This window comes from Manis javanica, chromosome 16 (genome assembly GCF_040802235.1).
Source record: "Manis javanica isolate MJ-LG chromosome 16, MJ_LKY, whole genome shotgun sequence".
In the NCBI taxonomy this organism is placed as follows: domain Eukaryota; kingdom Metazoa; phylum Chordata; class Mammalia; order Pholidota; family Manidae; genus Manis; species Manis javanica.
Genome location: NC_133171.1, coordinates 9,084,323 through 9,099,245, shown reverse-complemented (window position 1 = coordinate 9,099,245; position 14,923 = coordinate 9,084,323). Strand labels below are relative to the sequence as shown.

Here is a 14,923-nt window from a genome sequence, read left to right as displayed (position 1 = left end):
CAAGGGTGATACAAAACAGTGAATTTCCAGGAGTTCAGGAGTGGCTCTACCACTTATATCCCTACCAACAATGCATGGAGTGATCAAGTTTCTTGGTATCCTTCCCAGCATTTGGTAGTACCACTGTTTTCATTTTAACCATTCTGAACATGGCTTCTAGTTTCAGGGCTTATGAACTACAAGTGTCACTAGGCTTTGGGGGATGGAATAAAAGTGGATGCAAGCACGACCTCCTGCCTTGCATTTATAGAAGAGCAGCTGCAGCCTTGTAGTTCAGACTGAAATCCAAGAACTGTATAAATGCAGATACTTATGGACTCTGGAAGGCCTTTCTGATTTATCTACAATCAAATCATCAGTTGTTTTGGATGGTAGCTCACTGCCTGTAGAAGTAGACTTGGCTGAGGCTGAAATCCACTTGTGGCTCCTGCTATTTAACACTTCACTCACCACCCTCTCCTGTTGGCTGCTTCAAGATACTGAGCCCATGACTGAGATGCAGTGGCCGTGTTCCCCAATTCCTCCTTTCCATCTTGATGTGGTTAAAAATGTCCTTCTGTGATGTTCTCAAGAAGCGCATGAGTTTACTCCAAAGCGGTATTCAATGAGTTCAAGCAAAGTTTTCATTTTTGTTCTGACACCTCAGCAAGTTAGAGAGATATGCATATGCAGGGATTTCTCTGCCCAGTGGTAGGAGAGGATTATAAAGTGCCAGTTTAGCTGAGACTTTGCCTGGAAGAGTCAAGTTGCCTTCCAGAAGACAACTACCCATTAGCCTACATATAAAAGTAAATGGTAAATGGTAAACAGTTTCCCTCAACTGGTTTTGCAGAACCACCTCCTAAAAATGGGGTTGAACAGAAGCACCCTGGATGCCTTCTGAATATTACACCATTAGGGAGGTTATCTTCGGCTGTGCCAAAAATTGGAAAGAATTACGTCTGTGTATCAATTCACATCAGCCATATTATTATAATGATTAAAAAGGAAAGATATTAGAAACCCTGATCATTCCAGAGCACTAATTAAAAAAAAAAAACTTGCTGCAGATCCTAATACAGAAATTTCTGTAACAAGCCTTTGGGTATCTCTGATGTGCCTTTTAAGGAACACAGGCCTGACAATCCCATGCTATGCAGCGACTTGTACACACTGGCAAATGCTCTGATGCTGCCATTTATTTGCAAATAAATGAGAAGAAAGCTATCAGCCTTTGTCCTGTGTGTGACAAAAAGGCTGCCTGTGAGTCTAATTTTAGATGGGCTTTTTATGGAAATTCTCAACGACTGTTCTGAAGTGGACGAGATTAAATTCCAAGATGATTCTTGGTGTCCAATGAGACCGAAGAAAGAAGCTGTGGAAGTTGTGAAAGTATCCAGACAACCATGTACAAAAATAGAAAGTTCAGGTGTCCTTTGTAAGCCTTGTTCACTGACGGTAGCCAATGAGGCAAGCAAGAGGTGGACATTATTGACCTAATAATAGAAAGCCCTCTGGTGAGGAGGAAGACCCTCCTGCCGAAAGTAAATTCACCTTCATGTCAGAACACTAAGCAGCCCAACCAAAGGGGCTCTCATGTATCAGTAAGGGGCCTACTGTGCCTTCAGCTGATGCTGCTGTTTTACCTACATTAACAGACTCCTCATACCATCCCACCGCACAGCAATATAAAGCATGTCATCGGATTGGCCAGGCTTGGCTTTTCTTTCCCTTCTTCAGTTGATCCCCAGTACTGTCCTACGTTTTTGCATAGTCTCATCTCACCCTTCACAGCAAGAAGTAGGTCTGTCACCCCACCAGCCCTTAGGAAAGCAGACTCATGCCAGTTATCCAGCAGCAGGAGTGAGATGGGGTCATAACCAGCAACTACCATTCTATCATTCTATCTCACCAGACTAAAGGAGAGCTCATTTGGTTCCAGGAATCACTCATTAAAACTGCTCTTTTTGGGTCTCTGGTCCATGGGAAGTTCTATTTTTTGGTAACAATTATTTTGATATTTATTAATGCATCAGATGAAATCTTCTGCTTTCTGAAAGATGAACACAGATGACTGCCCAAGAACCAAATAATATATACAAGGATTTTTCTTATTCATGCTGTACTCTGAGCATGAGATACATTCAGCCATAACTACCCTCTTGAGACATGGATTTCAATTTCATGTTACTGGATGGATTCTATGAATCAGTCAAAAAAAATTTTTTTAAAAAAACACCAATAAAATTATGTCAGTACTCAAGTAAAGTTTTTTCTAATTAAAAAAGATGTACTGAGTGATTCTAAAATGACAGCACTTTTTGTTTAACCTGATGTGAAGGAAAAATACATGGAATGAAGTTATATTTGCTAGAAAGAAAATCCCAACCCACTAGCTTAAGTATGGCCAACAAGATATTGAATTGTCATGAAAAGCTGCTGGCAAGATTGTTATGACTCTAAAACCTTGCTGTTATCCAGAATTAGATGACCAGTTTATCAGCTCACTGTAAAATTATATATGACAGTAACAGTGTGTTTCTTTACCCAGATACTTAAGTTACAGATCAACCTTGTTTTGTTGGATATGGTCCTTATTTCAATACATATGTATCCCACCACAGAGAGGGTACCAAACATTGTTGGGATATAAACTTAGTGCTGAAGCCACTAGTCTACTTAACTTAGTGGCTGGGAACATCTCAGTATGGAATGAAAAGGATCTATAAAACACACACATCCCAACTTTTGTTACCCAGGTTTGCTGCTGTATAGGAACCCAGGAGGACTACAGTGTGGCCTCCCAGGATACACTCTACAGCACATCGAAAGCATCAGGAAGCTGTAAATAAACCCAAACTCTGCAGATACATTAGTTTTCACCAGGTTTCAAGAAAACATTGCTATACATTTAGGATTTAGCAGAATATTCCTAAAGCCACAATCTTAATTCACATACATATTCAAGGAAACCTTGTCAAAGTATGGAAATATACTCTACTGCAGTATGCTACACTACATTTCTACACCATGTATTTGGCAACTGAAGTTTCCCAGTCTCAGCTGTCTATTTCTTGTCACGAACGTGCAGCTACTTAGCTAGGTAAGTCTACAGGAAAGATTACAATTCTATTTCAAATTGCTTGAAAAGTATTTCCTCTGATGAAAACAAAATCTCTGTGAACTACACAGGGAGAGAAGGCCCCACATGATGGCTGGTGCTGTGGGTCTTTAGGGGAAACCAAGTAGCAAGATGATAAGTACAGCAATTAGTGATACCAAATGAGGCACGCTATGGTGTTTAAAATCCAAAGGGGCATGACAAACTGCAAAGCTATAATAAGGTGGGGGGGGGGGCGGGTAGGGATATTTAATGGACAGTTATTCTCATTAATGCTTCAGAAACAGGAATCAGAACGAATACTTTCCAAACAGGAAAATGGAAAAAGGAACAAAGACAAAAGCGAAGTCTGGTTGACTTTTTCATTCCTCTTGCTAATATGAAACACCCAAGGCACCGTGTATACTCTCTGGGTATAAAGTCCTTAGGTGCTTCTTTGCTGCCCAGATTGTGTGAGAGCTGTTTGCCTCACTGTCCACAGCCCAGCTTCTGTGCGTCCTTTCTGGCACATATTTTGGCCTCTCCAACTTTTGTGATCCTACTTGGGAGGCAGACAGGAAAGTTAGGTTTAGTGGGGGTTAATTCAGAACTTGCTTTTGGCAGAAAAGAACTCCTACACTCCTACAAGCTGTCTTTACAGAACTATTTTGTATGGAAATTCTGGGAATTTAAAGAAAGTGGAAGAATAACTCTGTTAGCTATGGGATATGAGATGATGCGTGTAGCTGAAAGAGGTTAGACATTGACAGAATAGATTACAGTTTTCATAGGGGGAGCTGGTTCAAGAATATCAAAGAAAGAACAAGTATATGCCAGGCTTCTACTCAGGGGCTGCAATTATGAGGGGCAACAGGAATCTGACTTGCTCATAATGGAGGAAGAACAATCTGCCACTGGACTTCTTGACATGAGAGTAATCCTTTGGGATGGTGTGCAAGGTGAATAAAAAAATGCTGATGCTATCTAGAACCCTTCAGGGTTGCCACAGTGAAGACTCAATATCTCTACACATTAAGGATATAAAAGAAGAATAACCTCTGAGGACAGGCTGAGCTAGGTGGATACGGTCTTTAAATATCTTGGGAACAAAACTGGGGATGACTTAAGAATATCTTTCTCTTTCATCTCCTGCTGATGCAGGAGCTCCTGTCCTTGAGCTTCTGAGTTTGCTCTGAGGAATTAGAAGAACTGAACTCAAGTCTGGCCATGTGGCCTGGCCAAGGCATCTGGCTTTTGGGCACCTTGGTTTCTCTACCCAAAAAAGCAGAAGGAAATCTTTGCTCAGAGACATCTTCAAAAAAGGTAGAATCTTACCATGCTATGGTCTTGTCATTAGCATCACAGCTGACTGAAGCGACTGAAGAGGTAGCTGTAGAAAGCAGGACCGGCTTTAAAAGCTGACTAGAAAGCAGAGAAGCAGGAACTGTGCTGAGGGGAGAAAGTCAGAGCGAGGCCTTCAGGGGCAGCACTGTTCAGGATGTGCATGTCCAGGGGCTGGAAAGGTGGGGCAGGGGGCGGGTGGGGTGCTGGGCTCAAGCATCCATGGAAAAGTGATGCTGAGATCAGTGTGCACCCTGGGGGTGGTCTTCACTTCCAAGGACTCAAGTGGAAGGAGGGAAGACTTGATATGAAGGACGTTCCAGCTCACCAGGGTAATGTCTGTGGATTCGAGTGTAGGCGCCTCATGAGGCTTTCGTTTGCCTTTCGTGGGTCAGTCTCTTTGAAGAGAGGTCCTGGGCAGCTAGCAAGATCCCACGATTTTGGGGCAGAGACCCCTTCACTGATCTCAAACTCTTCTTATGTTCATTTAGCCCACAGATAATTGTTAAGAGGCAACTCCACGTGGGACTCTTCTATACACTCTGGACAACAGCAAGTGTTTACTAAGTGCCAAGATTCTTCTAAGGGCCTTAAGTATATTCACTTATTTGATGCTCACCATAACCCATTAAGTTGGGCCTGTTCTCATTGGTATTTTGTATCAGGTACCAAGATGTTAATCATCTGGTTCAAGGTCACACAGGCTGAGTCAGGATGTGAACACAGGCACACTGGCCCAGGGCCCATGTTCTAGTTTACCAGGCCGCAGTGACCATGACGGGTGAGATCCCTGTCCGCAAGGAAGGTCAGAGAACAGGTAAGGCCACAGTAATGTTATTTTCAGTATTGGTAAGTGCTACGAGCAAAACTAAAGCACGGTAAGGGGACAGAGTGAAGAGGAAAGGAGGCTATTTAGACAGCAAGGCCAGGGAAATCCTCTGTGAAAAGGTAGAATCTGAGTAAAAGTCTGAGTGGAAAGGAGAACCAACCTATGGGAAGGTCTGGAGAGGTAGAGGGTACAAAGGGGAGCTGGCAGTGCACCAGGGACATCAAGAAGGCATTTGAAAGAGTGTCAGGGAGAAAGAGCAGTGGTGGGCCTTTGAGGACTTCACAAGGAGTTCGGATTTTACCATCAGAACACAGCGAAGCCCCTGGAGGGGTCTGAGCAAGGGTGTAACCTGCTCTGATTTTCCTTTTAAAAAAGATCACTCAGGCTGTGTGTGGAGAGTAGGCCCCTGGGGTGGGGAGCACCAGGGAAGGAAGTTAGAAGACTACTACAGAGGCCAGTGCAGAGAAAATACAGATGCCACTTTATTTTAGGACTTTGGGCCAAGGCCAACTAATACCAGCTTAGAGTGAGGTGTGGCTTGGGGAGCCGCTACATCTCGTAAGCTAACTATGTCTCTGGTAGGTGTTAACGCTTGGATTTAGTGTAAGGGAAATGAACAGAAACTTCCAGTTGTTGATGTGTAACTGCTAATTAGTTCTTTGATGGAATGAGAATGCCTCCGTCGGTCAGGGCCTCTCCAAGCAGGGTCTTCAGAGCTAACATAATCACTGGCAGTGCTGCTGGTTGATGTGGAAGCCCTGCCTGAAAGGAGGCAGCTCCTGTTCCCCATCAAGGAAGGTGCACTTCCCAGGCTGTCCTGGGGAGGGCGCCCTGGCCTCACACATGTCCAGAAGTTCCAGTCTGTTTTCAGTGAGGATTCACTGGGGGTGTCTGATGAGAGCCAGTTTAGTCTATTTTCTTTTTGGAAGAGTAGTTACAGCATTTCAAACCAAGAGGTGACACAGAGAATTACATAGAAGAAGAAATGGAGGCAACAGGCACCCTTTCCTAAGCAGTTTTTACTCAAGGAACTTTACCCTAAAAGATAAAAACAGCCTGGTTTGGAGATGCTTGCCAACTTCTACATGGGATTACTTACAGGCACCCTTTCCTAAACTTCTACATGGGAAAGTGCCAAAGCGATGAATGTTGAGTTTATACAAAATAAGGCCTCAGGCTGTTTGTTTTTCCAAGTTCCAGGGCTAAAGAAGCCCATAAAATGCAACCACAAATGCCATTGTTCTAGGGTTTTCAAAATGGCAACTCATTTATCTGCCACCATCAAAATACAGGCAAATGTGCAAATCTGTTTCTTTTTGACTGTCCTATTATCTTTTCATGCCAGTAGTTAAAGATCATCCCCTAGGCTTGTCTGAATGTGGCAAAGTTATTCTATTGCTAGATAACTACAGAACTATAAAGGAGGGTTTTATCAGAATCTGAAATGCTGTTCTAGAAAGGACTGTTTCATTATGCAGGCAATATAACAAGACTTTAAATTTTGACATAAAATGGAAACTACAATTTTTAATATTGTTTCTTTTTTTGAGTTCTGTTTAGCACGAAGAAGGGTCAGGGATATATATATCCCTGATACATATATGTCTTATATTATGATATGTCAGCCAAACTGGCATCTCCTGATGATGCTAAGAAGCCCTTTCTGAAACATTAGCAGAACTTAGGAAAATGCTAAGGGGTTTGTTTCCCTTCTGTACTTTATTAACAAATTTACTGCAAGTTAGAAAAATGAAGAGAAGCAGATATGAAGCTTATGGTGTGATTGTTGCTAAATCAAAGAAAAATAATGAAAAACGAACTGATAGCAGGCTACTTAGCATTTGCTCTCTAATTAATTTTGTGGAAAGGTGGACATAATTACACTACCCAGGAGACCATGCTGCTGCAGATGCTCCACTCAACCTCAGGAGGAAGAGAAAAGCAAGCACAAATCAAGGTGATCCCTGGCCTCTGCAAGACAATACCAGAAACACCTTCCAGGGTCCTTCACGGGATCAGTACCTAAGCAGCTGTGCTTTACAGCATTTGCACCTGCAGATACACCTTCCATGGGGCAACAGAACTCACATTCATCAGCAATGATGGGTGTCTTCAGGAAAAGGGCAACATTGTCTTGAATTATGATTTAAAATACTAGGAAAGGTGTATCAAAAAACGCTCTTTGATACATGTCCATGTATAAATGTGTAATGTACCTTAGAGACACACAATTCTTGTAAAAGTTTCATAAAGCATCAATCTTTAGAAAGCTGTAAGAATGCAGCTTCCCAAAAGGATGCATTCCCTGGAAATTGTGGAAAGCTGGTATTTTTCTTTACACCCTCCTTCAAGTAATAGGATAGGTATCCTTCTTTGTCCATATGAGTTAGAAGAATAGAGTTTCATGACTCTTTGGTGTAAATCATTAACAATAAAAACTGATATTCAATTAAGGGGATATGTCAAAGCTTAAAGCTCTTAATGAAAAACAGCACATCACTGAACCATCTTACCTGTCGGCGGATTATTCCAAGGTCTCTTTTGGCTTTATTCACTAGGGTTTGGATTTCTACAGGATCCTTTACATTCTTATTTTCTCGGAATGCATCTCTTATCCTCCTGACAGTGTAAGTTCTAAATGAATTCAGGGGAAAAAAAAGAAGAGGTGTCAGCAGTCTGAAGCTGTGCTTGTAAATGAATTCAAAAGCTTTTCCTTTGGAATTAACTGTCTGATATTTCCCCGTGGATAATCCACTTTGATCTTAGCTCTTGAGACAGACCTATCCATTACTATTCTGGGATGACTAAGCAAACAGACTTAGGGAAATAAATCCACCCTAACCAAGTCACATATAAATGCAAACTGTGACTGAAATGCTCCTTAGATTCCTGGTTCCTTATTCAGGTCTGGTCTCTCTCCATTAACACAGATAACTGAATCTTTAATATACATAGACAAGGCACAAATTAAGAGATGAAATGATGCAACACATATGCATGCACTAGGACAGGGATCTATGCCAAAGTTGGCTTAGCTTTCCAAATTTGTCCTATCTTTTGGCTGTTTAATCCCCTTGTGATAAACCACATATAAGAATCCACACTGGGATCCTGACACAGTTGAGAGTACAGAGTACACCAAAATGCGTTTCTCCACCTTTAAAATGCCTACATGTGCACTCACATGCACACATTAACACCTCCTTCCCCCCAGGTCTAAATTACATGCAGTACAGGACAGCAGTTCAAGAGCAAGGCGTTCAAATCAGACTGGCTTGGGTTTGAATTATTGCTCCAGCTCCTACTGATTGTGTAAACTCGGGCAAGCTTCTTAACATAAGTCCATGTTTCTTCCTCTGTCAAATAGGCATAATACTGCCTACCTCTCAAGGCAGCTGGGAGGATTAAGCTTTATAGTGTGTGTTTGGAATTTGGTACAGAACACGGTACATAGAAAGACTCAATAAATGACAGCTATTCTTCTTGTTAATACCTCAATGCAATCAGCATTCACCTCTCCTCATGTCACAACTACACCTCATTCAGCATCCTCAGGGTATATACCACAGTGTGTGTAACAGAGGGTCTATATAATTAGCCACAACAGCTGATTTAAGAGTCTTGAACCTGATATACTCCTACACTCAGACAGTCATGGCCTTAACCCCCATTCTTTCCTGTTCTAACACCAGAATGAAGACAAGAGACTGAGATGAAACCCCCCAAGTCAGACATATTACACACAATTTTCTCTGGTCTTCTATGATTTCAGACTGCTCTACTTTTAACTTTAAATACCAACTAAAGAATGCACGTGCAAATATTAGGAACAGAATGGGAACAGAGGCAAAGAAATGAGAGAAGGGGAATGTAATTACCTTGAGAGTTGGGGGGTGGGTGTTGGGAGATGATACAACTTACGGGGAAATCTGATCTTAGAGAAGATTAATTTTGTTCTAGAAAACTTTCTAAAGTAAGAAGAAATTTTAAATTAAAAATTCAAGTATCAGGTCATTTGCCTTTAAAGGCAAGAGTAAAATGAGATCTCATAACATTAAGAACCATAAAGGAGGAAGACATTTTAAAACTTGTACTTTCAGGATGAAAGCTGTTGCGGAGAAGTTCCTCTGAACCTCGTGAGCCAAATGGAGTACTCATGTTTCTGGGTGCTCAGTATCAACCTTAGGGTGGTGATGACTGGAAATGGAATCCTTGCACTAGCAGATGCCATTAACTGGATTCATTCGCATATAAAAGCACATGGGAGGATTTCACTGATAGATTGTATTAAGTATAGATTGCCTCATGTGTAGACGCTAAGCTAACAGATTTTAGATAGTAGAGAGGTAAGCTCAAAGCAATTTCTGGTGCACTTTATTGCACAGAGTAATGGTTGTTTATATAACACAACATCACTGTTCTTCCTCACACCCAAACACTTCTCCAAAACAATTTCTTTTTTGGTGGTGATGGGAGCAGAGAGTGAACAAAATAATTTAGTTCTAATATTTTATTCCATATGCAGAACTGGTTTTCTAACAGGAATTAGCCTCAGGAAATTATCCATTTGTCTTAGTTCTTTCTTCACTTAGGATGCTGGCCAGGCTTTTTGGAAAAATAAAATGGACAATAGTAGTCACTACTAAGTTCATTTTTCTACAAGTTAGTGACTAGCTAGGAACAGCTAGGAAAAAAGGAAGGTGGCATGGAATGCAAAGACCTAAGTTGTTCTGAGGTTCAAGGAAATTAGAAAACAGCTAAGACACTCAACAGTTTCTATCAGTTGAACTCGAGGTCCAGGGTTCTAACTATTCCACTGTATATTCCTGTTGTCTCCCTAATCAACAAAGTCTATACCTAAAGGAAAGAAATGCTAGATTTTTAAATTAATTGTGTTTAAAGCAACCAAAAGTTGTTCTTCCAATTTTGGAAGCACCTTTGACATGAATGATGTAATGGTTTCTTCTTCTCTTCCTTGCCATTCTTTCTCCTCCACTGTCTAAAACAGCTTTCTTTTGCCCTAAGAGAAGACACCACGTTGGCTGAGAACAATAAACTAACTGCTGCATGAATAATTTTTCAGTTGTATGAATTATTACAAATGATCATAATTTTGTGAAGGTGATCACAATTCTGGCACTGGATCTTCAAATTTTGTAGGAGAGGGCAAACCACTGATTATTTCAATCCTGCCTCTGCCTTGGATTTTATCATTTACATTTCTTTTCCAGTTACTAAGATAAACCATTCATCCTCAAACACATTCTGGCTATCAGCCTCTTGACAATATTACTGAGCAAGAACATTTCAAAGAAAAATGTGCAGATGCTGCAATGAAATGGCAGCCAGCTGCTGCACAGAGCCCGGCGTTAGGATGAACCTAATGTGAGTCAGATGCTGTTTGAAATGAAGCATGCAAAATTAACAAATATAGGCAACAGCTACCACCTATGGAAAAGCAGACTGCAGCCACAGCAAGAGGAGGGCTATGCTGCTCTCCCAAGCACGGCTCTCTCTCTCCCCTCCTGGGATTTGGAGTTTTTCGGTGCTTCCTTGTACAGGAGATTCCCATTTGGCTTTTCTTCTCCACCCCAGCCTCTGCCCTTTGGTTTGCCCTCAGACCTCCCAGAACATATGTTCTTCTACTGGCTATCCTTTCACCATCACAAGGATCAAATTCCTTTATGAGACTCCTCCATCCATTACAATTTCCCAGTGCAAAGCAACACGCAGGCAGTACTAATGAAGGCTCTACAGTTCTGAGGTCTTGCTTCACTTTCTCCCCTTCTAGAACCACTGCCAGCCAAATGGAGGCTGTAATAATCACAGCCTCTCAGCACCTGGAGGCTCACATTGGCTTTAGCATGCAAAAGGTGAGATTTAGAAGCCAGTTGATGTAATACTCCTTTCTGTCACCCTTCATCCTCACCCCAAGTGCTGGTTTCTCTGCTTATCAACCCTGTGACAACATCTCTGCTTTTTCCTCCCTGCCCAACCCCAATCAAGTATCCAGTAACAAAACAGCTCAACCCTTTCTTTGGCCACGTTGGGGCAAACTCCTGTAATTGCTGGGAAAGGGAAGTCCTCCATCTGCTTGCTTTAACTCAAAACATTCCTTGCTCCTGGAGACAGTGCTTCCATTACAGCCATTTGGAGGAAGCTGCTTAATTCTGCACGCCTCCAGATTCCACAGGCTGAGTGGAGGGTGCCAGTATGTTCCTGGATCCTACTGCTGCTTCTGGATCATCAGTTCCCCTGTGCATCTTTGAGGCTAGGCTACCTAGTGAAACCGTGCTGTACATCTCCAGGATGCTGTTGTCTGCTCACTTCTCGAGGTAAAGCCTCAAGATTCATCCAGCCTTAACTCTAACAGGTATTCCAGTGCATACACAGACCATCAAATTTAGGTAACTTAAAAAACAGTCAAAATTTTTAATAAAAATAAGACCTTTTAAAGTCAATAATTCTTCTAGTAAGATAGATGACTGTTTGCAATCTGCTTCACTGATGTTGTTCCATAGCCAGTTGGTTTTTCCTCCTGCACTGTAGATCTATTAGCTATTTCTTCCTAGTCTTTGTGGCCTCATCTTACTGTGCTGTCTCTTAAATGTTCTACTCTCAAGGGCTCCATATTGGACCTCTTCTCTTTTTAATAAAATCTCTTTCAGTAATTGCGTCTGTGCCCAAGGTTTCAATTATCATTCATGTGTGTATGTGTATGTATATGCCATTGGCTAAGAAATCTTTCTCTCATCCATACCTACTTTTTGAGTTCCAATATAACCCAATTGCCACTTGGACTTGTCAAGAAAAGACCCACTATACCCACTACAGGTTCTTCCACAGGACACTTTGAAAACAATCTTTCTTTCCCCTTGCCCCCAGTGGATCTGGGGATTCCTCCTAAATTTCTTCCTTTCCCTTAATTCCTTATGTTCAATCAATCACTAAATCTTACTGTTTCAACCATCCACATGCCTTCTGAATCACCTTCTACTTTTCCAAACTCTCAGTTTTTTCCAAAACCTAATCTTGGTTAAGGCTCTTACCTCTCAGATTAATTCAAAGGACTTGGGATTGCTGTGCATGTATATGTGCGTAGTATATCATAAAATGGATAGTAACACCAAGAGAAAGAAAGCTGAAGGATCATTTCAATGTGGTTATACTCTGGTTTGAACTTAACAGAAAGCTTCCTTATGAAGTTAAGTTCCCATACAAGGTAAGCTACATACAGTTGGGATTTTTATCATTTACCCGTGGATTTTAAGTGCCTGGCTCACAGATTGTCCTCAGTAAATATTTACTCAATAAGTGAACTTACCAAAATATTACGGGCAATATCAAAAAGACCTTCAAAAAATACAAATAATTAATAAGGAAAATATAACAAAGGATAGGAAACTGTAAAAGAAATAGAATGAAACCGGTTCACAGCACAAAGACTGAAATGACCTCTGAAAGGAAATGATTACAGAATTTGCAATGGGAATTCACGAAAGATGTATGTATTGAATGCTTATCAGGTAAGCACGGCGCAAGGTGCTAAGGATACAGTGGAGATGAGCCAGGCTATTGAACTCACGGACTGGCAGGGGATGAAATCTACATACAGAGAGATGAAAGAGGAAATAGAGGCCATTCAAAATGAACATAGGGGGTTAGGGAGACTTCCTTGGGGTTAATGGAACAGTTCTAATCTTGACTGGGGTGGTGTTTCCACAGGCCTATGTATTTGTCAAAACACTGAACTGTACACTTAAAATGGATGCACTGGACTGTTTCATCAACTATTCCTCAATAGGTAGGCTTAAAAAAATTTTTTTTAATAAATAGTATAGGAGTTATATTTGCCCACTTTTGAGAAAAGCAAAAGAAGAAAAAAAAAACTAAACACAAAACAAAGATTGCAACTGTAGAGAATTATATACATAGCTGAAGGAAGTAAGAATTAACAGTGTTACAGAAACCAGAATAGAAGACAAACTAGAAAATCAAATCTAAAACAGAAAAATTAAGTGAGTTAATGAAAAAGATATAAGATTAACCTTCAGAATAGGGCAAAGGTATATAACCTATGAGTAATAAGTATGAAAAAACTGAACTGAGTACTAATTAAAATTGTAATGGAAGAAAATGTCCCAGAAATGAGTATAAAAAATGGAGAAGACTCATTGAGATTTAACAAACATAGTACCATGCCAAGATACTTCTTAAAAAACCCTGAGCTCCAAGGTCAGAGAAAAAATACTTTTAGAAAGTACAAAGAAGAAAATTTAAGTAGATAACATTGAATGGACTACAGATAAGTGTAAGTATAGCCTCAGATTCCTATTTTCACAATTCACAAAGAAAAAAGGCTGCGTTCCACAGGTATTTGTAGTGCTCTTTTGAGGGTTCAAAGTGATAACAATATCCATAACTTAAGGCACAAGTGCCATGCACAAGGTATTGTGCTAAGTACCAGATATACATTATCTCACTTAATACTCACCTATGGTGACTCAGAGAGTTTAAAAACATTTAGACCAAGATTACACGTCCAATAAGAGGCAGACCTGGGTTTTGAAGGCAGTCTGTGATTTCCAGCCTCAAACTATGCCTCCTTCAAAGGTCGATAAACTCTACCCAAAATTCGATAAGCACTTCGTATAAACCAAGTTGTCATTTTGAAAGGGCATTAAAAACACCTGTCTCTCGCATCACAAGACTTAAAGAGATCATCTTACCTCTCAACACTGCTTTAAGTGTTCCCACAAATAGTTCAAGCACGAAGCATATCTTAAGAAAAGACAGGTGGCTGAGAGCATTATAAGGGAAAGAGCTACTGACATAAGCAGGAAGAGTAAGTGAAATTATTTAATTGCTTAAAAAAGGAGGGCAGTGACCATGAGAAGGGCTGTGGAGTGAGGAAGGTAAAGTGACTATCAGAAAACTCAATTTGGAGACCAAAGCTTCTAAGTGTTTGGGCAACTAAATAAATAAACCTATTACATACTTAGAAATAAAACCTATTACTACTTCCCTAGCCGTTTTCCACTGTATTCAGGGAAATGGTCAAATGCATTAGCATGGACAGTGTACTGCTGCTCAGCTTCTCACTCCAGCAAGCACCACTGCAGCACGGAACCAACTCAGGCTAGATGGGAAGCCTTGTAGTTTCCCACAGTCTCTCCTCTAGGCCCTACTGTTTCTCCATACAAGGCATGTCCTTCTCCAGCCTGATTTCTTAGCTAACTGCTACTTGTCCTTAAAGACCTAACATAGTTACAAACAAATCTGACAAAAGATTAATGCCCTTAGCATATAAATAGCACATATAAATTGAGTAGAAAGACATTAGGACCAGAGTTAATAAATGTGTAAGAGTTGTGAAATAATAATTCACAAGAGACTGCAAAGAGTGACTAAATTTAGAGAGAGAGATGGATGGATATATGAATGTTCAGCCTCAATCATAATACAGAAATGCAAATTTAAACAAGGTACAATTTTCTGTCCATCATAGTCGCAGAATTTTTTTAAAAAACAAAGGGCAGGGCAGGAGCCAAGATGGCAGCATGAGTAGGACAGCAGAAATCTCCTCCCAAAAACATATATATATTTTTTAAAAATACAACAAATACAACTATCCCTAAAAGAGAGACCAGAAGATACAGGACAACAGCCAGGCT

The 14,923-nt window shown here is 40.7% G+C and overlaps 1 protein-coding gene and 1 pseudogene across 2 annotated transcripts in view; one reads left to right on the top strand and one right to left on the bottom strand.

Annotated features, from left to right (window-relative positions):
- LYRM4 (LYR motif containing 4) overlaps window positions 1–14,923 on the bottom strand; it is a 159,326-nt gene that overhangs the window by 102,270 nt on the left and 42,133 nt on the right. For both annotated transcript variants that reach the window (XM_073224698.1, XM_073224697.1), the window contains exon 2: window positions 7,763–7,883. In XM_073224698.1, the coding sequence (XP_073080799.1) occupies window positions 7,763–7,883 (121 nt within the window). The remainder of the gene's footprint in view (window positions 1–7,762; window positions 7,884–14,923) is intronic.
- On the top strand, window positions 9–4,435 carry LOC140846835 (E3 SUMO-protein ligase PIAS2 pseudogene; annotated as a pseudogene).